Source organism: Myotis daubentonii, chromosome 2 (genome assembly GCF_963259705.1).
Source record: "Myotis daubentonii chromosome 2, mMyoDau2.1, whole genome shotgun sequence".
Taxonomy (NCBI): Eukaryota; Metazoa; Chordata; class Mammalia; order Chiroptera; family Vespertilionidae; genus Myotis; species Myotis daubentonii.
This window is the reverse complement of record NC_081841.1, coordinates 195,253,554-195,276,947: the sequence shown is the minus strand read 5'-3', so window position 1 is coordinate 195,276,947 and position 23,394 is coordinate 195,253,554. Positions and strand designations below refer to the sequence as shown.

The window sequence follows — 23,394 nt, the reverse complement described above, 5'->3', positions numbered from 1 at the left end:
AGGAAGGGAGAGGGATAGAGAGTTAGAAACATCAATGAGAGAGAAACATCACAGTCCCAACTGGGGATGTGCCCGCAACCAAGGTAAAGGACCCTTCAGTCTGCAGGCTTACGCTCTATCCACTGAGCAAACCGGTTAGGGCTGTTCAGTCAGTTCTGCTAGAACGTGATGCTGTGTTCCTACATCACATGGCCATGCAAAATCACGAAAGAAAACCAGGGGGCTTATGGTAAAAATGGGGTTAGAGATACAACGCTCAAAAATGTAATCAGTTAAAAAAAGAAAAAAAAAGAAAATGGCAGTACAGTTTTACGCTTTATGGCTGTTTACCTTGGAAAACACCTGAAGCTTGCTGTGGAGGTGGGCATTGGAAGGGTTGCAGCTTGTGAGTTATTGTGAAGTGTTGGAGAATTAGCCGAAATCGATTGGAAAGTTGCAACACCAGGTGTGGATGCATGTGGCTCAAACACACGGGATGAATTGAAGACACTGTCAGAGGTGAGGGGAGTGCACGTGTGTGTGAGATCATTCCTGTGCAGTGAGCTCAGCTGGTGCAGTTTTCTGCATTCACCTGTTGTTTCTCCAGGATGAAATCATACACACAAATGGGAAATTACACGATACTCAAATGATTTCCCAATACATCAAACATATATACATATATATTTAAATGTATTATAGCAGAACTGACTGCACTTAACTTTATTCATTTCTTTCCTTAATTTCCTGTCTTGTCAGTTTCATCCTGATTACTTTTCTGTTCAAAGTTCTCATGTTCAAAGTTTCTCATATCTCACCCTTTTTTTTTTTAAAATTATTTAATAGGCTTGTTTCCCATCCCAGGGCTCCTCCTTTGGGGCGTTTGAACGCGGGAAGGTCAGCTTTTCTGCTCCGACTTTCCCTTCCAACCCGTGGTTCTCACCCTGCAGGGCATCAGCATCGCCCGGAGACCTGGCTAAGTTGACTGGTAGACTCCGCCCTGGGATGGCGCCGAGAATGTTGGCGTCTAACGGTTTCCCTGGAGACGGGAAGCATCAGCACTGGGTCTGAGGGCCACCCTTTGTAATCCGCTGACCGGGACCCTCTCTGCCGTACCCAGCACCGGGTTGCGCGTCTGGTCTACGACAGTGATAGGTCAACACATCCGTCCTCATAGGTTTGTGGAGAAGAAGCTAGAGGAGGAGTCTGACCCCGACGGTGCACGGCGTCTGGAAGCATCGGGCCTCCAGGTGTCCGGCGGGCGGTGGACACCAGGGGGCGCCGGGGGGCAGCCTCGCGATCGTCCTGCCGGCCCGTTTCCGGCTGCGCAGGCGCAGGAGGCCGCGAGCCCTGCCGGGGCCGCAGGTAGGCGCTGCGCTTGGGCTCGGGACGGGGGCAATGCGGGGGGTCGTGGCTGTGCACCGGGGGGGCGAGGCGAGGTGCCGCGGGGCGGGCGCGGAGCGCAGCTCGGCCTCCCGCGGGGTCTGGCCCAGGCCCGGCCCGCGTCCCCCAAGCCAAGCCCGGGCAGCCCCGCCGCGCCTCTTGGGTGGCCCGCCCCGAGTCCTACCGGAGGCCACGCGGGGCCCCTCCGCGTCCTGCCCGGCGAGCGCTGGACATGAAACACCAGGCTGTACCGTCGGTCCTTCTCCCGGAGTTTATTCTGCACGCGATCATTCGTGCCAGCCGTGCCGGCCGTGCCAGCCGCCTCCAAGCTCTGTGTTAGGCGTAAACATATGCTGCTCTTTTTTAAAAAGCAGGATTTAGCCATTTCATTTATGGACTTACTATTTTTTAAAGAGAGAGAGGAAAGAAGGGGGGGAGAGAGAGAGAGAGAGAGAGAGAGAGAGAGAGAGAGAGAGAAAAACAAGGATCGGTTGCCTCTCGTATGCGTCCCGACCGGGATTGAACCTGCAACCTAGGTATGTGCCGCACCAGAACCCGCATCCCTTTGGTGCAGGGGACCACGCTCCAACCAACTGGCCACCGGCCGGGGCTGGCTGTCTCATTAGTGGTCCTGTCTTCTCCACCTCTTACCTTTACTATAGAGCCTTAAAGCTAAGTCAGCATCCGGAATGTTTAACACAATTATTTTAATTAAGGGTTTCATTCTAAATTGTATTAAGTGACATTAATCCCTGTCTCCTCTGGTTGTATAAGATATTTATTTTGTAAATTGGTAAAAACTTGATTTTGTCCCATTGCCCTCTCTCCCTCCCTTCCTTCCTTCTTTTCTTTTTTCAGTTAAGCTGATGTAGAGCAGTGATTCCCAGTCTTTTCCTGGTCTGCCAGCTTTTTCCTATCAGTGTCAGGAATCCTTTGTGCCTGAACAGTGCCTGCATTCTCCTACCCAGCGGGCCCCAACTGTTATTCCTTAACTTGCTGGGTATTTTTCACAACCCGTAACATTCCATGTTTTTTTGCTTATTTCTGGACAGGGAGGTTCCTCGGCGACATGGTCTTATCCCAGACTCGGGGCATCCTACCCCAGAAATATGACTTTAAAAGAAAAAAGCCCATCGGGTATTGAGGTGGGCTAAAGCCCTTTTTAAGAAATGGGCTCATGCGGTGAAAATAAAACTCATGTATGGGAATTAAACGCATCAGGGAGTCTCAAACTTTAGTGTGCGTCTGCGTCACCCGGAGGACTTGTCAACACAGATTTCTGGGCCCCACCTCAGAGTTTCTGATTCAGTAAGTCTGCAGTGAGGACCCAAGAACTCGAATTTCTCTCAAGTTCCGAGGGGATGCTGCAGGCCCAGGGACCACAGTTTGAGAACTGCTGACCGACACCTACTTGTGGAGGGTGATTTCCTGGGAGGGAGCAGTGGAGGATTGGGCGGGGTCCACAGGGGCTTCAACTGTGTTCGTAATATTTTTATATCTTTAAAAAAGATCTTTAAACATGATGCAGTGTTACCTGACAAAGCTGAATAGATGTCCATAATCTTATTTTTTGGTTTTCTCTGTGCTTGAAACATTTCAGGAAAGAAAAATAGATCCTATTTGCTGCGTGGCGAGTGGATTGAAAAGGAGAGCGTAGGGGACCATGTAGGAAACTGTTGCAGAAGCCCAGGTAAGAGATGCTGGTGGTTTAGACCAGCCTGGGGAGCAAGAACGGGGAGAAATGGGCAGATCTGAGAGCCATTTGGGCATAGAATTGACTGTATGTGGTGACTGGTTGGTTTAGAGCAAGGGTGGGAAACCTTTTTCCTGCCAAGGGCCATTTGGATACTTATAACATTATTTGCTTAATATAATTCACTTAATATAAATTTATGTTGCTCTGAAAAAAGCTCCTAGATTTATTGAATTTAATAATCTATACTAATAAGAGGGTAATATGCTAAGTAGACCGGGAGACCTTCCAGATGTCCTTCTGGACAAAGCCATGGTGGCGGGGCCGAGGCAGAGGTGGTTAGGGGTGAACAAGCCGGCAGGGGAGGGCAGTTGGGGGCGATCAGGCCAGCAGGGGAGGGCAGTTGGGGGCGATCAGGCCAGCAGGGGAGGGCAGTTGGGGGCGATCAGGCCAGCAGGGGAGGGCAGTTGAGGGTGATCAGGCCGGAAGGGGGGATTAGTTGGGGGCGATCAGGCAGGCAGGCACATGAGCGGTTAGGAGCCAGCGGCCCCAGATAGTGATCCCTGTGGGATGGGGCCTAAACCGTCAGCCGGACATCCCCGTAGGGGTCCCAGATAGAGGGTGCAGGCCAGGCTGAGGGACACCCCTCCCCCATGCACAAATATAGTGCACCGGGCCACTAGTAAATAATAAATGCAGTTGCCTTGGTGGGCCATACCTTCCCCACCCTTGTTTTAGAATCTCCTGTTTTGTGACTTAAGGGAACGGGTGTGTTGTGTGCCCGTCACAGAGAGGGAACCCTGGAGAGGGGACATGCTGGGGATAGAGAGACCCATCCCAGATTGGAGAGTCAGCTGAGTGACGCCTAGGAGGAAGATCTGGCCCACGGTAGAGACTTGGAAATCAGTGTTTATGTGGCGTGAAAGCCACGTTAATGGGCGAGATTACAGAGAGGGAACCATAGAATGGGAAGATGGCCTGCAGCAGACCCACAGGAGAATCCACACCTATGCTGGGCTTGGCCAACTGCTGCCCACCACCTGTTTCTGTACGACTGCGAGCTAAGAAAAGTCAAAAGAATAATCTTTTGTGACAATGAAAACTATGTGAAATGCAAATGTCATTGTCCATAAATAAAGTTTTGTTACAATTAAGCCATGTGCATTTGTATATGTCATATGTGGGGCTGCTCTGGTGATAGGTTGAGCAGCTGTGGCCTCTCATCCCGGGCACTGCTGCTCGGTGTACCAGGAGTCACAGTGATGTGGTTACCTCAGTGTCCGCCTCCGCCCTATAGCTAAATATTTATTATCGGGACGTTTACAGAAAAAGGTTTGCTGGTCCCTGACCTGAGGTCTAAATGAGACACTTGGTCAGCTGTCAGTGTTGCCGAGGAGAGCTGGCAGCTGTTCGACTCGTTTCTTTCTGAGCATCTTCCGAGGATCAGGACTGGTGGGAGAAGCTCCAGAGCCTGGGAGGCCTGAGTGGTAAAAGTCATCAGAGTTTCATCTGAAGCCCCTGAGGATGGCAGCATGGGCCGGAGAGAAAGATCTGGGCCTGGGATCTTGATGAGAAAGGGGAGCAAGCAACCGTCAGAATGTTGCTGGGCATAGCTGGAAGACAGGCGGTGGTGTGAGCAGATGGCATCGATTCAAGAAAAGCAGGTTGTTGCCCTGGCCGGGTGGCTCGGTTGGTTGGAGCGTCGTCCTGTATACCAAACGGTTGTGTGTTCGATTCCCCGTCAGGGCACATACCTAGGTTTTGGGTTTGATCCCCAGTTGGGGCACATATGGGAGGCAACTGATCTCTCTCTCTCTCACTCTCTCTCTCTTTTTCTCCTTCCCTTCTTTCCCTCCTTCCTCTCTCAAAAATCAATTAAAAATTATGTCCTTGAGTGAGGATTAAAAAGAAAAAGAAAAGGAGGTTGTTGAGTAATGCTGGAGCAGTTCAGTAGAGCCAGGGTTTACTGGGCACCTCTTACAGCAGGGATAAGCAAAGCAGCCTTTTCTTCAGATAATTAGAAAAAGCACACAGAATTGTAGAAGAACCCATTATTTCTAAAACTTCCTGCTTGGAGGAGCAATGTCACTGTGCTGACCCTTGACCTGCAGCTTCCCTGGCCTGGGTGACTGGAAGAATACAATTGTCATTTATTGAGATTGTGAGCACTGAAAACAGCTATTTGGGGGGCAAGGGAGGAAGCAGGTGTTGAGTTTGGGAAGTAGGCAATTATGAATAACATGGCTATAAGCATTCATCTACAGGTGTTTATATGAATGTATGTTTTCTTGGGTATATACCGAGCAGTGGGTTTACTGGGTGATATGGCAACATTTTGTTTAGCTTTAAGGACCTGCCAGACTGTTTTCCACAGTGGCTGCACCATTTTACATTCTCACCAGCAATGCATGAGGGTTCCTGTTTCTCCACATCCTTGTCTATACTTGTTATTGCCTGACTTTTTTATTACAGCATCCTAGTGGATGTGTGGAGGGATTTGCATTACCCTGATCGCTAATCAAGTTGAGCATCTTTTCATGTGCCTATTGGCCATCTATATATCTTTGGAGAAATGTCTATTCAAGTTCTTTGCCCATTTAAAATTTGAGTTATTGTATTTTTTATTGGACACTTGGGAGCGGTCAGCAGGAGACGGAGAGTCATGACTCTGGATAGATAACCCCCTTGAGGGAGGGAGTGAAGAGGTCAAATCTGAGCCCTGGGGCACCCGGCATTTACAGACAGAGACTGGGGAGCCACCAGAGTGAAGTTTCCTGGGAACCAAGTAAATGCGTTTGAAGAAGGAAGGAGTGATCAGCTATGCTGAGAGGTCAATACCAGGACTGTGAATTGACTGTTGTGTTTACCAATGTGGAGGTCACTTTGATAGGGTCAGTGCGGGTGGAGTAGCATTGAGTTCAAGAGAAATGGAGGAGAGAGATGGAGATAGTGAGTATAGATAGTTTTTAAAAAAATATTTTTATTGATTTCAGAGAGGAAGGAAGAGGAGGGAGAGATAGAAACATCAATAATGAGAGAGAATCATTGACCAGCTGCTTCTTCCCTTCCCCTGGCCATGATGCAGGAGAAGAGGGGAGACCTGCTGGGGCAGTGCCTGTGAGCAGGCGCGAGAGAGGGATCTGTGCACAGGTGCAGAGCTGGGAACCCCCCTTTGTTCCTAGTCACAGGAGAGGGGGTACAGGGAGCAGGAGCCTGCGCGGTGATGTTGGCAGCTTGTGGCAGTGCTCTCTGGTGGCTTCTGTTTTCCCAGGAATATAGGTAACAGGATCATCAGTGGGGGTCGAGGTGATAGTTTGAAGAGAGGGGGCGTAGGCCATGGGAACGAACCAGTCAGGTTTATTGACCCATTGACTGCGTGAGCTGCACAGCGTTGAGACCTGGTGTCTCTGTCGGCGGAAAAGGGTGTTATTACAGGATTTGGGGCACAGCATTATTACAGGTGGCGTTTAGGCAAAATTGACACGAAGCTTTGTTTTGATGGGCTCAGAGGCAAGCAGGGCTGTCTGTAAAGCGGTCACGTTCCGATCTGGATTGCAGAGTGGAGCCCAGGGTCTGGTTTCTGGGAGACGGCCAGGTTCACACCGATGCTCAGCGTCGCCTCCAGACAAGCGGACAGGGCGTCTGACCACAGCTGGGCTGCAGGACTTCCTGCAGCCGCTGCACCAGCCTGGGAATCAGGAGCCCGCGGGACACCCGGGCACAACGAGGGCCCCTGGGAAGATGGGCCGTTTGTACGATGCCATTGGTCTGAGTGCAGGGTTGTAATTTTCCGTAGCAGGCCTTTTGGCACATGGTGGCAGGGTCCTTTGAAACCAGGGCCCGGGGAGCACCAGAGCACTGACTGCCCTGGTGTCCGGATGGAGACCTGAACTGGCAGAAGGAAGACGTACCTAGAAGGTAACGCTCCGTTCACAAGTGTCTCAGGCCCCAGAAGTGCAGGGTCAGTCCTGTCACTGATGTCCCCCCTGCGTCCCAGAGCTGGTACTGACGCACCACCTCCCTTGTCGAGGTATTGACACCGTTCATTCTCATTCAGAGTAGGGTCTGCCTCCAGCACCCTGAGTGTCCAGCACCTGATGTCCAGGGCCCTTCCCCAGCCTTCTCCCCTCCCAACCCTCCACCATCCAACAACTAAAGCTGTGATGCCCGCCCTCACAACACACCGGCACCAGGGCGTTCCTTTGGTGAGTGACCACGCCCTCAGCGGTTCCATAGTGTGAGGTCCATCTTTGCGTCACCCTCTCCATTCTCAGCACCACCATTCTAGCTCACGCACTCGTTGGCTCTAATCCCGGCTCATTGCCTGTCCCTCGGCCTCAGTCCCTTCCACCCCAGGTGCACCTTTCACGCCTGCTGAAGAGTAGCCTTTGCTGCTTAAAAGCATTAAGGAGCTTTTGAGTACCTTCCAAGGAACATGCCAGCTCCTTTGCTGGGTTCAACGGCATTGCAGCCCCTCCGATCACCCCAGCAAGTCCCCTACTGCTCTCCCTTGTCCAGCTTCTGTCCCAGTCCCACTAGGGGGAACACCCCCAGTTTGCTGCTTTCATTTGACTAACTCGGCATTGAATATCAACTCGGTGCAAACACGGTGGGAGAGTCAGACAAAATCAGACGCACACTAACACCTCCCTTCTAATTGAATCTATAATAGAGGAGCCCAGACTGTGGTTTGTAATAAAAAATACTGACTATGAGAGCAGCTGACACTGAGCATTTAGTGTGAACCTAGCGTTCAGTCCCTTCTTTCACCCTCACGATGACACCAAAGTGCAGGATCCTTGCGTATAAGAGGCCTAGAGGGTGTGCCACCGTCAGTCCCTCATCATCAAAACACCTTACTGAAAATGAAAGACAGCCATTAATACTTGTTTCATCTTATGTTTCAGGAAGTTACAGAGGATAACAACATGGAGATGAAGCCGCAGGACGGTAGGAGGTGTCCCCCCCACAGGGAGGTGCCCCCAGTCATGGGGCTGCTGCTGGCCATGGCTGTCATGAACGCGCTCCTCTACCTCTGCCTCGATCGCTTCTTCATCGCCCCCCGGCGTTCTGCCCTGGGCCCCCGGCACTGTCCCTATGGCCACTTCAGAGTGGGGCAGATGAACAACTGCTCAGCATGGCTGTCCTGTGAGGAGCTGAGGACAGAAGTGAGGCAGCTGAAGCGTGTTGGGGAGGGAGCCGTGAAGAGAGTGAGTTCCTGATTAACCTGTGTTACCATCACGGTGTTGATGGGCGGCCCTTTGGGAAAGCAACTTGGCATCGTGAGCCCAGTAACTGCACATCTAATGCCGGGGTCCAGCCCCAGCGGGTCCAGGGGTTCCCCAAAGGCGTGGACGGAGTCGGCGAAGACTATCCACCCTCTTCCTACGGTGGAGTCCTATCCGTCCTGAGTGTGGGGCGCTTACCTAGGGGTCCCTGTTCGGGCGCCATATGCCGGGGTTCAACCCCGGCAGGTCCAGGGGTCCCCAAAGGTGTGGACGGAGTCGGCGAAGAAGGAAGGGCATGGAGACAGTGTTCAGTTGATCTCTTGCCAGGCTCCGCCTCCAGGCTCCGAGGCCAGTCCCTGTCCAGGATCCTCCGGCATGCTCTCTCCAGCGAAGTTCTTCTGTCTCTAGAGAACGTTCTGTGTAGGTTCTGTGCCTAGGCTCTGTCTCTCTTGGTCCTGTCTTCCAAGCCCTGTGTTCTGAGTTCTGTGTTTCTAAGTTCTGAGTGAGTCTGTCTTGTTACAACTGTATTTATACCAGTTGATTCAATCCTATCAATCTCTATTACAAAGGTTAGGGCGTTTCTTATCTCCATTCCAGGGAGAAAAGATTATGTAGTTTAAGCATGATTGTTCGTAGTTAAAGGGATTAATTACCCGCCTGGCACTTAGTTGAGGGGTTTTATTCCCTCCCTAACTTCAGGGGAAAATCCCTACCTGGGGATTCAACCTTTCTCGGAGAGGTGACCTTGGTTAAAAAACAGTGCCAAGAAGGTGAGCAAACATATTAAGAACCGTATGCCATATATGCCAGGTCCCTTGAAACAGCAAGGATGGACCGGCTCCCGGCAAATTCCCCCTTTTTTATTTTTTAAAAGCAAGCATTAAAAAGAAAAACCTCAAATGCTCTCTTATATCCATTTTAAGAGTAGGATTGGTGCTTTCCACTATTACCTGAGTCCTGATCTATCATCCCAGGGAGAGCTTGCCAATCCTGCACTTTCCCAGGGTAGAAAGGCTGCAGTGGGGTTAAGGATAAGGCTCCTTGGGCCTACCTTCTCCCATGCCATTACATTTACCTTTCCTTCCTCAGAAAAGCATGGACATACTTCTTGTATAAAACGTTCTGTCTGACTGGGAGCAACCTCAATTCCTCTGCTAGCAAGCATATATGTTAAAAGATCAATACAGAGTCTTTTTTCTTTAGACTCAGTATGGCACATCTTCTTAATCTAAAGATCAATACAGAGTCTTCTTTCTTTGGACTCAGTATGGCACATCTTCTCAATCTAAGAATCAATACAGAGTCTTCTTTCTTTGGACTCAGTATGGCACATCTTCTCAATCTAAGTTCTGTACTATCCACCTTCTTACCCTACTTATCCTCTATAGGGGGGTCTGTAGCACCCTGGTGGAGTCCTATCCGTCCCGAGTGTGGGGTTCTCAATGGGGGGGGCTTACCTAAGGGAATCCTGTTCCAGGGGTTCCCAAAGGTGTGGACGGATTCGGCGAAGACTATCCACCCTCTTCCTACGGTGGAGTCTGATCCGTCCCGAGTGTGGGGGTTCTCAATGGGGGAGCTTACCTAGGGGAATCCTGTTCCAGGGGTTCCCAAAGGTGTGGACGGAGTCGGCGAAGACTATCCACCCTCTTCCTACGGTGGAGTCCGATCCGTCCCGAGTGCGGGGCGCTTACCTAGGGGTCCCTGTTCGGGCGCCAGATGCCGGGGTTCAACCCCGGCAGGTCCAGGGGTCCCCAAAGGTGTGGACGGAGTCGGCGAAGAAGGAAGGGCATGGAGACAGTGTTCAGTTGATCTCTTGCCAGGCTCCGCCTCCAGGCTCCGAGGCCAGTCCCTGTCCAGGATCCTCCGGCATGCTCTCTCCAGCGAAGTTCTTCTGTCTCTAGAGAACGTTCTGTGTAGGTTCTGTGCCTAGGCTCTGTCTCTCTTGGTCCTGTCTTCCAAGCCCTGTGTTCTGAGTTCTGTGTTTCTAAGTTCTGAGTGAGTCTGTCTTGTTACAACTGTATTTATACCAGTTGATTCAATCCTATCAATCTCTATTACAAAGGTTAGGGCGTTTCTTATCTCCATTCCAGGGAGAAAAGATTATGTAGTTTAAGCATGATTGTTCGTAGTTAAAGGGATTAATTACCCGCCTGGCACTTAGTTGAGGGGTTTTATTCCCTCCCTAACTTCAGGGGAAAATCCCTACCTGGGGATTCAACCTTTCTCGGAGAGGTGACCTTGGTTAAAAAACAGTGCCAAGAAGGTGAGCAAACATATTAAGAACCGTATGCCATATATGCCAGGTCCCTTGAAACAGCAAGGATGGACCGGCTCCCGGCAATCTAATAAAACAATCTGGTGGAAGGAAAAAAGCTAAATGCTTAAAGAAATGCTTTGCTTTGTTTTTGTGGATTTTTATAATATATTTTTATTGATTTCAGAGAAGAAGGGAGAGGGAACGAGATAGAAACATCAGTGATGAGAGAATCATTGATCAGCTGCCTCCTGCACAGTCCCCACTGGGGATCAAGCCTGCAATCTGGGCATGTGCCCTGACCAGGGGTCGAACCATGACTTCCTGGTTCATAGGTCGATGCTCAACCACTGAGCCGCGCCCGGCTGGGCTGCTTTGTTTTGGATAGTAATAGAAAACTAGAAATAGTAACTGCAGCAGTATGGTTAATTAAGTTATGGTCCAACCACTTGATAGAATATTCTGTAACCATTAAGTGTAGTCAGGAACCCGGGCAGCAACATGAAAAAAAGTTAGGATGAGAAGTAAAAAAAGCAAAATACAGAATTGTTGAATATACTGTATTCAACTGCAAAATCATGTGTTTATGTAAAAAAATATAAAACTGGCCCTAACCAGTTTGACTCAGTGGATAGAGCTTTGGCCTGCCTACTTAAGTGTCCCAGTTTCGATTCCGGTCGGGGGCATGTACCTTGATAGCGAGCACATCCCCAGTGGGGGGTGTGCGGGAGGGAGCTGATCGATTTTTCTCTCTCATTGATGTTTCTAACTCTCTATCCTTTCCCTTCCTCTCTGTAAAAAATCAATAAAATATATATTTTTAAAAAATATATAGAAATGATAGAAATTGTGCTACAGTGAAGGATTGTGGGCAATATTTTTCATTCTTACTATTCATACTCTATGATGGTATGTTGATTTTTTTTAGGTTTTTAATTTTAATGAGAGAAGCCAAAGGGGTGAATTCAGTTCTCAGAGGCTTTAAGAGCCCTTGACTTATCAGCAAGGAGTGTGTGCTGCATTTTGGTGGCCATCATTTCCATGGTAACCGAGGCTTACTGATAAAACAAAGAGCGACTCTGGAAGCCAGTTCAGGACTGTTGAACAAAGACAGGTCCTTTGTGAGGATGCGCTGAATGACTAGTGAAAGGGAAGGAGGGAGCAGAAAAATGCATGAGGGGCTGCAGCTTGATAAAGTGCTGGTCTTTATTTTGGGAGATGGGTACCCCGGCTGCTGCTCCCATGAATGTGGAAAGGAGACATCTTAAAGGAAGAAGTCAGTTAGACAGGGAGAAGGGACAGGCATTGATATAAAGTAGCACCATAAAACAAGGTAACTGGTTCTTTTAAAGAGTCATTCATTCATTGTTGTGGCTGTTAGGGGTGAGACAGTGAAAGAAACAAAGATCCTTGAAGCTTGCTTTCTAGTTGGGGAGTCAGACAGTCAGGAAAATAAGGAACAGTGTGTATTGAAACATGTCCGTGATGCGCTGTGAAGACAGAGCAGGGCGGGTGACAGGCTTGTTCCTCTAGGTGGCCGGAACCGCCCGAGAGTGAGCTGTGTGGATATTTGGGGAAAGGATGTTCCAGTGGAGAGGTGGGTACCAGCAGAGGGCCCAAGATAAACCCGCTTGGTTGTCTGGGGCGCAGGAAGGAGCCCGTGAGCCCAGGGGCAGGGTGAGGAGGAGAGGTAGCACACAGTCAGAGAGGGACCGGAGGTGGCCGGGCTAGGCCTGGCAGCTGAGAGATGGTCACAGCTTGGCCAGCTGTTAGCAGTGGATGGAGTCAGTCCTATTTTAAAGGTAGAGCCAATAGATTGGATGTGGGGTACAAGGGAAAGAGGGTGACTACCAGGTTCTTGGCCTGGGTAACAGGACAAATAGCGTCGTCATTACCTGATACGGAGAAGATGGGAAGGAGCAGACTGTGTGCGTGAGGCTGACATGGCGAGGCCGATTAGATGTCCACAGGGAGACGTCATGCAGGCAGTTGGTTGGATGTCCGAGTCCAGCATTTGGAGGTCTTGGTTTGGGGAATGTGTATTTGGGATGGTATTGAAAGCATTCGGATGTGAAGAAATCACCACGAAAGGATGAAGTAGAGAAGAGGACATGGCAGTGAATTTGTCCCCTCCAACGAGGTTCCCGCCAACTTGTTTCGTATTGGAATCACTTGGAACATTTTAAATTTTATTTTTTGGAATTGCTTTTTACCTCAGAGGGTATGTTTTTGAGTAGCTTTGATGGTGGCAAATCATTGTTGTATGAGGATAGACTTGATTTTAGGGAATTCTACACATCGTGCCCATCCAAATACGGGATTTAGTAATGTGGGTACCAACCCCGAGGAATGTGTTTGTTTATTAGTGTGACTAAAAGCTGTTACATTTATTCTCTGTGTGCTTTTGGCCAAAACTTGCTCTCAGGGCAAAAGTACCCTGAGCACCGATGCTAGCGGGTTGGGGTCAGGAGCCCGTTGGTCTTGCCCCATCAGCGCCTGTGCAGGTCTGGCCCAGCGTAGACTCTCACTGCCCTCCAGGAGACCTTGAACCTCCAGCTCAGGTGTGGTTGGCCCCTGACTTCTCACGGCTCCTGCACTTCAGTTTTTCCCACTCAGAGGATCATTCCTATTGGTGCACAAACACACACTCTTTAAATAGAACTTTCATTCCCCTCTCTCTGTAGTAAACCTGCCATAACTCTGGCTCTCCTTCCTCATCTCCCCTTCCCCCCTCCTCCCTCATCTGAACAAGCCCTGAAGGAACAAGCTTCCTGCCTTTCCATGCAGGTGGGCGCCCTCCTCACTGACACCCACACTGGGAGGGCACGGGTTTCTCAGTAGGAGTTTCTGTAACCAGAGTTCTTGACGCCCCACTCTCTGCCCCCCACCTCCTCCCTAGCGCCCCTGCTCCAGTAATTCCTGTCTCATTGGGACCATTGGTGTTACGTTTTCACTTTTTTTAAAAAATATATTTTATTGATTTTTTTACAGAGAGGAAGGGAGAGGGATAGAGAGTTAGAAACATCGATGGGAGAGAAACATCGATCAGCTGCCTCCTGCACACTCCCCACTGGGGATGTGCCCGCAACCAAGGTACATGCCCTTGACTGGAATCGAACCTGGGACCTTTTAGTCCACAGGCCGACGCTCTATCCACTGAGCCAAACCGGTTTCGGCGCGTCTTCACTTTCTGACATGCTCCTGCCTGCACTCCCCGATTTACCCAGCAGCGGAGGTCCCGTGGCCATCATCCTCATCACCTTCCCTCACACACTTGCCACAACTCCCTTTCATCTCTCTCCATCGTGCCTGGCTGGAGAGCCCCAACCCCGGCTGACCCACTACCCATCCGCACTTAAGCACAGCTGTGTGATTGAGCGCACGACCACAGATCTCAGCTGTGCACTCAGCACAGACCAGCTGGCTACTCTATTCCTTCAGTAACTTTTCCTTCCCAGTCTCTGAGACAGATATTTCCTCAACACCCCAACCCCTGACTTAGCTGATGACCTTGTTACATGAGTTAGGGTGAAATAGAAGCCACCTAAAGGGAATTTCCTCAAATTCCCACCACTAGTCCTTGAACCTCCAGCTCAGGCGTGGTTGGTCCCTGACTCCTCACAACTTCCCTCGCTTCAGTCCCCCCCCCCCCCCCCTCTCTCTCTCTCTCTCTCTCTCTCTCTCTCTCTCTCTCTCTCTCTCTCTCGTCATCAGCGTTTCCCGCTCTGAGGATCATTCCTACGGGCACACAGGCATGTGCTTTGAATAAGGCCATCCTCTTCTCTTGATCCCCCCTCCCTCTGTAGTCAAGCTGCCACAGCTCTCCTGCCTCTTCTCTCTTTCATGCTTCCGCCCTCCGCCCTGCGGCTTCCAGACTCCGCCCGCCACGGCTCTCACACGGAGCCTGTGCGCCTCAGGGTGGGCGTCCTCTGTCTTCCTCTTGCTCCTTCTCGCAGTCCTGATCCAATTGACTCCTCTCTGCTTGCGGCCCTGGCTCTTCGCGCTGTGACGTGTTTTTCGCGTTCCTCCTCCCTCGCTGGCCACTCCTGATGCCTATCCTTTGCTGGTTCTGTTCCCCATCCTGCCTCCAAATCAGAGGGCGCTTGGGGACGTTTAGCAACAAGTAGAGATACAACGAGTAGAGATACATTTGAGGTTGTCATAGTGGGGGCTGTGGGGGTGCTGCTGGCATCCAGTGGGTGGAGGCCAGGGATGCTGCTAGTCATCCTCGACAAACAATATCTGGTCCAAAATGTCGGTGGTCCTGAGGCTGAGAAACCTGATTCCTTTTGGTTCCTTCCTGGACCTCTTCTTCTGTCTTCTTTAGATACACGTTTAGTTGATTTAATCTAGTGCCATTGCTTTAAATACAATTTATATGCTGGTGACTCCCAAATTTATATCTCCAGCCTGTACCCCTCCCCGGAGCCATAGATTTGTGTATCCAGCTATTTATTCCACACCTCTGCTTGGAGGGCTCTTGAGCATCGAAGTACATCCAGTTTGGCACTTGGTCATTTCCTGTTCTGAAACCTGTTCTTCCCCAGCCTTAAAATCGCAGAGAATGCCATCACCTCTCACCTAGTCGCTCGAGCCAAAACCTGGGAGTCACCTGGAGTCCTCTCACCCACATCCCAAACCTGTTCGATAACCTCCGTCCCCGGCCCATTTTAGTGAAGTCCGCATTAGCTCTTGCCTTGGAACTGGCATCCCTGCTTCCACTTTTGCCCTTCACCATGCACCAGGCAGAGCCACTTCCTAACACAATTCCGACCACGCATTCTCCTCCTTAAAACCCCTTCAGTGGCTTCCCATTGCCCTGGGAGGGGGGGAGGATACAAACCTCCTACCATGATCTGTCCCTGCTACCCCCAAACTCACCCCCGACATCATCCTCACTCCCTCTACCCTGCACTTACCTACCTTTCTTTTTTTTAAATATATTTTCATTGAATTCAGAGAGGAAGGGAGAGGGAGAGAGAAATAGAAACATCAATGATGAGAGAGAATCATTGATTGGCTGCCTCTTGCAGCCCCGGGGTTCGAGCCCGCAACCCAGGCATGTGCCCTTGACTGGAATCGAACCCGGGACCCTTCAGTCCGCAGGCCGACGCTCTAGCCACTGAACCAAACCAGCTAGGGCTCACCTACCTTTCTTTTGGTCCTTGATCAAACAGCCTTTCTCTCAGGGCCTTTGTAGTTGCTGTTCTCTGCCTGAAATCCTCTTCCTCCACCTCTGACATGGCTAGTTCCTGGTCATCTAGGTCTCAGCTCAGATGTCACTTCTCTAAGCGGCTTTCCCTGACAGGTTGAGAACCGCTGGGCTACAGTGTTTGGACAGGTTCAAGCCTCGGATGAATGAGAGGGCACAGTCCTCTCATGGCCACGTGGAAGTCCCAACTTGGAGGGCAGGGCCCTCCCAGCACAATTATAGCCAACAGCTATAGTTGTAAGCTTGAACCTATGGTCTGAACACGTGGTCCCACGTGCCTGAGTGTTGTGGGCTTGATAGAGTTCAGGTGCATGTGATTGAGTAGGATTGAAACCCACGAGAATGTTGTAAACATCTTTGTCTCGTGGAATCTGGCTATAAAATAAAGACACAGCTTGTAGTCCGTGGCACTGTCTTTCTCCATCAGAGAGGACAGCGTCCCACCGAGTCCCAGCTTTCATTCTCTTGTCTGTCTTTTCTCAATCCTTCACCGCCCCCCTCGGGCTCACTGAACCTGGCTGAGCTGACGCAGCACATAAGGCACCCAATGTGGGGCTGAGTATGCCATGGCCATGCCAGCCCACCACAGAAATGTAACTATAAGCCTATTTATTGTAACACTAGAGGCCCAGTGCATGAAATTCATGCACTGGTAGGGTCCCTAGTGGCTGTCGGCTGCTGGCCAGGGCCTCCCTCTCTTCCCACGGCTGCCTGCTGCTGGCCAGCCCCGTCCCCTGGTTGAACTCCCGGACAAACTCCCAGTCTAGGGGACAATTTGCATACTATGCTTTTATTATGTAGGATTGCTGTTAAAAAGAAATGGGAAATAATTTAAATTTCCATCATGTCTTTAAAATCATGTTACAGGTCTCTGCAAAATTCTAGAGCTAGATGGGAAAGAGAACCCAATCCATTACATGGGTTTTTCTATTAGTGAATCGTCCTCAGATCCAACAGAAATCTTCAGAGTCCTCTGGCCCACCTCCATTGGATATAATATTTGAGTTCTGTTAAAAAATGTCTTAAAATATGAAAGTAATATATATTCATTCTGGAAAAGATGGAAAATACCAAAAGGTGTAAAGAATATCACCCAGAATTGTACCATATGACTGCGAGCTGAAACATTAGCCTCTTTCTTTGATTTCTGTGTAATTTTATAGCCTGTTTTCATTTGCAGCATACTTTTATCTGTGAAAACTCTATCAATGTATGCATTTTGTTGACCACATAATATTCTTTTAAGTGAACCTACCATAACTGAACTACTCCCTATTCTTTGATGGATGGATAGCTTCCAGTTTATGTTTTTGTAAATAATGCCAGATTTTTATTCCTACAACTTTTTTTTTTTTTTTTAAATATATTTTATTGATTTTTTACAGAGAGGAAGGGAGAGAGATAGAGAGTTAGAAACATCGATGAGAGAGAAACATCGATCAGCTGCCTCCTGCACACCCCCTACTGGGGATATGCCCGCAACCCAGGTACATGCCCTTGACCGGAATCGAACCTGGGACCCTTCAGTCCGTAGGCCGACGCTCTATCCACTGAGCCAAACAGGTTTCGGCTATTCCTACAACTTTTTATCTATTTTAAATTATTGTCTTAAATAGATATAGACTTAGATGTTAAAAGTTCTTGATAAATCATGTCCCAAATTTCTTTCTTACGTTCACAATGAAGAAGCAGAGCCCAGAGAGACACAGCCCACTGGGGGCAGCAGCAGCCTGGGGCAGGGATCAGGGCTTGGAGCTGTTTTCTCTTCTGCAGTCTTCTGCCTTTCCTTTGGGAATTTAAGGGGAAGGTCAGAGGTTCTTAATTACAGCACTTCCTGCAAGCCTTGCCTACCTAATAATAATTGAGGATCTAAGGCAGTACCGGACAGTTTTCTGGAAGCTGTGAACCAGGGCAAGTCTGGTGTTTGTGGCATTTCCACTCCTACTTGTACAGCTGAAGTCACACAAACCCACAGACCATGTCAAAATGTTTACCTTACATAGAACTATTCCTATTTGTGGTTTACTGTGCTACCTTTTAAAATTAGTGCATAATCTTGTTATGTGTGATGGGCTGGCTGGGCTCACTGCCTGTGTAGGATTTTCCAGTCATCTCTTCTCCCCCTTTGTGCTGCAGTATTTTGGAACTGGTAGTCTTTTTGCCACTCAGTGCCTTACCGTACACACGCAGTCCCCTCTCCTGGGAATGCGTTTCCCGTCCTCACATCCACCCTGCAAGCCCTGGTCATCCTTACAGCAGGGGTGGGGAACCTTTTTTCAGCTAAGGGCCATTTGGATATTTATAACATCATTCACAGGCCATACAAAATTATCAACTTAAAAATTAGCCAGCTATATTTGGTCAGACATTTAATTAACTCTCCCCTAATGCCTTGGCAGGGCCAGACCAAATGATTTCGCAGGCCTTATATGGCCTCAGGGCCGGACATTCCCCGCCCCTGCTTTAGAGTAATTCCCAGGAGCCTTCCGGCACCCTCTCCGGATGGCCGGACGGATGGCCCCGCAGCACCCTGACCAGAGCCAGTCCTTCCACAGCCTCCCGCCAATAGGGCACTTGCCTCGCTAGGTATCTTGTGTTTGCTCATAAGTGAGTCTTTATAACTAGACTAAGAGCAACCCTAGGGTCAGGTCTGTGTCTCATCAATTTCTGTATCCTCTGTACCACATCCAGTTCTTAAAGATATCTGTGGAGTTGTTTGCCGGCTCTCTAACCCAGGTGATGTGCTCTGGCTCTGTTTCAGGTCTTTCTGTCCGAGTGGAAGGAACGCAAAGTCGCTCTCTCACGGCTCACCAGTCTGGAGATGAAAGACGATTTCCTCCACGGACTGCAGATGCTGAAATCTCTGCAGAGCAAACATGTTGTCACGCTGCTTGGCTTCTGTGAAGATGACAACACTATTCTCACCGAGTATCACCCCTTAGGGTCCTTGAGCAGCCTGGAAGCGACGCTCAACCTTTCCAAGTACCAAGCCGTGAACACCTGGCAGCAGCGGCTGCAGCTGGCCATGGACTACGTGGGCATCATCCACTACCTACACCACAGCCCCCTGGGCACGCGGGTCATGTGCGACTCCAACGACCTGCCCAAGACGCTGTCCCAGTACCTGCTGACCAGTAACTTCAGCATCGTGGTGAACGACCTGGACGCCCTGCCCCTGGTGAACCGCAGCGCCGGGGCGTTGGTGAAGTGCGGCCACAGGGAGCTTCACGGGGATTTCGTGGCTCCGGAGCAGCTGTGGCCCTATGGAGAGGACGTGCCTTTTCGCGACGATCTCATGCCCTCGTACGACGAGAAGATCGACATCTGGAAGATTCCCGACGTCTCCAGTTTCCTTTTGGGGCACGTCGAAGGGAGCGACATGGTCCGATTCCATTTGTTCGACATTCATAAGGCCTGTAAGAGCCAGACTCCTGCAGAGAGGCCCACCGCGCAGGCCATTCTGGACACTTACCAGAAGGTTCTGAATTCACTCAGAGACACCGTGACGTCTCAGACCAGAGAAATGCTATGAAGACTAGTGCGGTCAGTGAGGGGTGCGAGTTAAGGAACAGCAGTTCTGCTCTGACAGTGAGCTTGCTGCTGTTCAGCCAGGTGGCTCCTCCTCTGTACCCACGTGCACATGTGAGCGGCTGCCTCTGCTGGCCACCGGGGCGGAAATTGCTAAGCCAGAGCAACCGACGTGATCTAAGTCTGGCTTCACTTCTAACGCTGACCGCTCCCAGGAGAAGATGCAGAGAAGCCGTCAATCTGACCTGTATCTGAAGGGAGTAACTACAGAAAGATATAGCTGCAAAGAGCCTTTCCCTGACCTAATAACTGAGTTTGTAAGCTTGTAAGAAAGGCAGACGATTTTAAATGGCAGTATATGAAAGAAGCATAGAGTAGTTCTGCAAGGAATTTTCTTGCCTCTGTTTTGGATGGTAATCAACATACCAGGTCCTGGGAGTATCCCTGGTCTGCTTCACTTTGTATGGGTGGGGCCACCCTTACTGTTTTAAATGATCGTTCTGTGAAGCTCCAGTGCCGTCCTCCTTCCTAGGAGCTTAAGGAGAACCATGATGGCATGCTCTTGAAATTTGTTTTTTAATATATTTTTACAAGAGGCCCGGTGCACGAGTTTGTGTACAGGTGGGATCTTGCCAGCCAGCCCTAAACGGGGTGGGTGCGGCCGATTGGGGGTGGGACCAGGGGAAGGGGTCACGGGCGGTTGGCTGGTTAGCCCCACCCCCTGGTCAAACTTCCGGTTGAACACCTATCGAGGGGACAATTTGCATATTAGCCTTTTATTATATAGGGTTGATTTCAAAGAGAGAGAGAGAAACATCAATGGTAAGAGAGTCATTGATCAGCTGCCTCCTGCACGCCCCACACTGGGGAACGAGCCAGCAACCTGGGCATATGCCCTGACCTAGAATTGAACCGTGACCTCCTGGATCATAGGTCAGTGCTCAACCACTGAGCCATGCCAGCTGGGCTGAAATTTTTAATTAATAAGGAATATTTATAACAACAAGTATGAGGGAAATGACATGTGTTACTGCCTTGGATGGTAGTTGTGATATTCATGTTTACCTTCCTGCTGGGTTTTCTCTGTCCAAATTATTGTGAACATTTTACATCAACACTGTCACTCATGACTGGAAAGTGTCAAACCCTTTCACTTGAGTTGTATGATTGAAACTTCAAAAAGCTCTTTCCTTGCTCACCATCATCATTTGCAGAGGATGATGGATTTGGTGCATATTAATCATCCCTAATTAGGTGGTTAAAGCTGACATGGAGGGGTGGGATCACTGGAATCACAGGGACCCCAGAGTCTCTGACTCAGAAGGTCTGGTGGGATAGAGTCCAAAACTTTGCATTTCTAACTGGTCCCCAGGGCAGTGACAACCACTGCCCTTAACTGTCAGACAGGGCACCACAGGCACTGATACGGAAGTAGTATCAGTCTTACCCCCTCGTCTACTGCCTGTGGTTGACTGGGTCCTCTGGTTGATCAGAGAATGTGCTTGCCCACAGTATTGTTTTAACTGCTGCTTTTTGTTATAAAAACTCCGCCACAACCCGCTAGGAGGGCTGTAATCAAAAGGATGGACAATAACAAGTGTTGGTGAGGATGTGAAGAACTGAAACCCTCAGACATTGCCGGTGGGAATGTAAAATGGTGCAGCCACTTTGGAAAACAGTCTGGCACTTTTTAGAAAGTTCAAAATAGAATTACTGTGACCCAGCAATTCCGCTCTCAAGTATTTACCCAAGTGAACTGAAAACAGATCCACACAAAGAATACCTCACATTCAACATTTCCCAAATAACTCTTCTCTGAGCCAGATTTGCTGCTTGTTTCCTACGTCTGTAAGTGGCACACCACCCATCTGATTTTCCAAGGCAAAAACCTAGTTTATATATAATAAAATGCAACCAGTTTAAGTATGTATTTCAATGAGTTTTGATATATTTATCTACTCATGTCATCACCCCTACAGATAAAACATTTCCCTCCTAGAATTTCCCATGTGTCCTGTCCCCCCCCCCCCTTCAGTCCTTTCCCAACTGCTGGCCTCAGGCAATGACTCTGCTTGCTTTTCAGAAAGATTAGAATTTTCTCCCAAATATCATAATTGGAACCATACAGTGTGGTATAAACATTTTTGTACCTTTTTTATTCATTGCAGTGGTTTTGAAATCCATCCATATTGTTTGCATCAGTAATTCATATCTTTTTATTGGTAAGTAATATTCCATTATATGTATGTTCATCAGCCATCTGCTGATGGACACGGGGCTGTTTCTAGGTTGGGGCTATTATGAAATAAACTGCTGTTACCATTTAAATACAATTCTTTTGGGTAAATACCTAGGAGTATTCCTATGATCACATTTAAGTATATGTTTAACTTTATAAGAAACTTCTAAACTGTTATTCAAAGCATCTGTACCATGTTCCAATAGCAGTGTTCAAGAGTTCCATTTGCTCCACACTCTTAGCCTACACTTGTTATCAGCTAATTTAATTTTAGCGACGCTAGTGGGTGTGTAGTGCCATCTCATTGTAGTTTTTATTGGCATTTTCCCAAAGATAAGTGATGCTGAGAACCTTTTTATGTTTATTGGCCATTCACATCTCTGGTGAAGAGTCCAAATCTTTTCCCCATTTATAAATAATTTGCTTATTATTAAATTGTTAGAGTTCATTGTGTAACCTGGAATTAAGTCTGTTACTAGATATATCTTTTGCAAATCTTTTCTCACAGCCAGAGGCTTGCCTTTTCATTTTCTTAACTATGTTTTGTTTAAGTTTGTGTTTTAAAATGGTTTAGCCCTAGCCAGTTTGGCCCAATGGATAGAGCATCTGCCCATGGACCAAAGGGTCCCAGGTTCAATTCCAGTCAAGGGCACATACTTAGGTTGCAGGCTCAATCGCCCGCCCTGGGTGGGAGCAGGAGGCAACCAATTGATGTGTCTCTCTCACATCAATGTTTCTCTTTCTCTGTCTCTCCCTCTCCCTTCCACTGTCTCTAAAAAATCAATGGAAAAAAATATCCTTGGGTGAGGATTAACAAAAAATAAAATAGTTTATATATTATTTAAGAAAGTCATGAAGGTTTTCTCCTTTATTTTCTTCCAGGAGTTTTATAGTTTTAGCTTTTACATTGAGGTCCATATTTAATTTCCAGTTCAGTTGTTTATATGCTAAGGTTAAAGTTCACTTTTTCCTGCACGTAGCATCGTTTATTGAAATGATTGTTTTAGCATCATTTATTGAAAACATTATTTCCCCCATTAAATTGCTTTGGTAACTTGGTGAAAAACCAGTACTGTGTGTTTACGTTTAGGCTCTCTCTATCTTGTTCTGTTGATCTATATTATTACCTTATGCTGATAACACACTATCTTGATTACTATAGCTTTATAGTAAATCTTGAACTCAGTGCAAGACCTACAATTCTGTTGTTCTTTTTCAAAATCATTTTACATTTCCATATAAATTTTAAAATCAGTTGTCAATTTCTACACACACACACACACACATATACACACAAGAAGTAACCTGGGATTTTTTATTTTTTTTTGGATTGCACTCTATATAGATCAGTTTGGGGAAAACTGGCATTTTAACAGTAGTGGTTCTTCTAATCTACGAACATGGTATATCTCTCCAACTATTTAGGTCTTCTTTAATTTCTCTCAGTCATGTTTTGTAGTTTTTAGTGTTCAGGTCTTATACCTGTTTTGTTAAAGTTATTTAAGTATTAATTTTAAAAAATTCTATTGTAAATGCTATTTTTAAAAAGTCAAGTTCCAATTTTGTTTACATCTTGATATGAAAATACAATTGATTTTTGTATATTGACTTTGAATTCTGTGACCTTGTTAAATTCACTTATAAATTCTGGTAATTTCGGTGTGTGTGTGTGGAAGATTCCTTAAGAGTTTCCACACATTTATTCATACCATATTTGAATAAAGCCAATTTGTATGCTTTTTTCCTTTCTTCTCCTTGCCTTCTTGCACTGAGCAGGACCCCAGGGCAATGCTGAGTAGAAATGATGTGTGCGATTATCCTTGCCTTGTTCCTGATGGAAGGGGGAAACATTTAGTTTTTTAAGTGTCATGTTAGCTG

General features: G+C 48.2%; 2 protein-coding genes across 15 annotated transcripts in view; one reads left to right on the top strand and one right to left on the bottom strand.

Moving 5' to 3' along the window:
* Window positions 1-932: 932 nt before the first annotated feature.
* On the top strand, window positions 933-23,258 carry POMK (protein O-mannose kinase). Of its 14 annotated transcripts, XM_059685260.1 has the most exons (6): window positions 943-1,344; window positions 2,415-2,507; window positions 2,963-3,052; window positions 6,877-6,973; window positions 7,963-8,265; window positions 18,511-23,258. In XM_059685260.1, exons 5-6 carry the CDS (start codon window positions 7,984-7,986, stop codon window positions 19,279-19,281), a joined length of 1,053 nt encoding a protein of 350 aa, XP_059541243.1. In that variant the 5' UTR covers window positions 943-1,344; window positions 2,415-2,507; window positions 2,963-3,052; window positions 6,877-6,973; window positions 7,963-7,983; the 3' UTR covers window positions 19,282-23,258. The 14 variants fall into 14 exon arrangements, 10 of the variants coding, with proteins under 10 accessions (XP_059541243.1, XP_059541241.1, XP_059541248.1 ...); XM_059685258.1 differs by lacking the exon at window positions 2,415-2,507; XM_059685265.1 differs by lacking the exons at window positions 2,415-2,507; window positions 6,877-6,973 and adding an exon at window positions 4,486-4,744.
* The window catches only part of SH2D4A (SH2 domain containing 4A), a 482,539-nt gene continuing 472,629 nt past the window's right edge, over window positions 13,485-23,394 (bottom strand). Inside the window, exon 11 of the transcript XR_009451381.1 lies at window positions 13,485-13,723. The gene's annotated coding sequence lies outside the window, so the exon portion shown is untranslated. The remainder of the gene's footprint in view (window positions 13,724-23,394) is intronic.

What these genes read in the sequence shown, in the direction of transcription:
- POMK (XM_059685258.1), top strand. Translation starts at nt 7,984, where the DNA reads ATGGAGATGAAGCCGCAGGACGGTAGGAGGTGTCCCCCCCACAGGGAG. An exon ending in GGGAGGGAGCCGTGAAGAGA is followed by an intron (nt 8,266 to 18,510) that starts GTGAGTTCCTGA and finishes GCTCTGTTTCAG; the next exon opens with GTCTTTCTGTCCGAGTGGAA.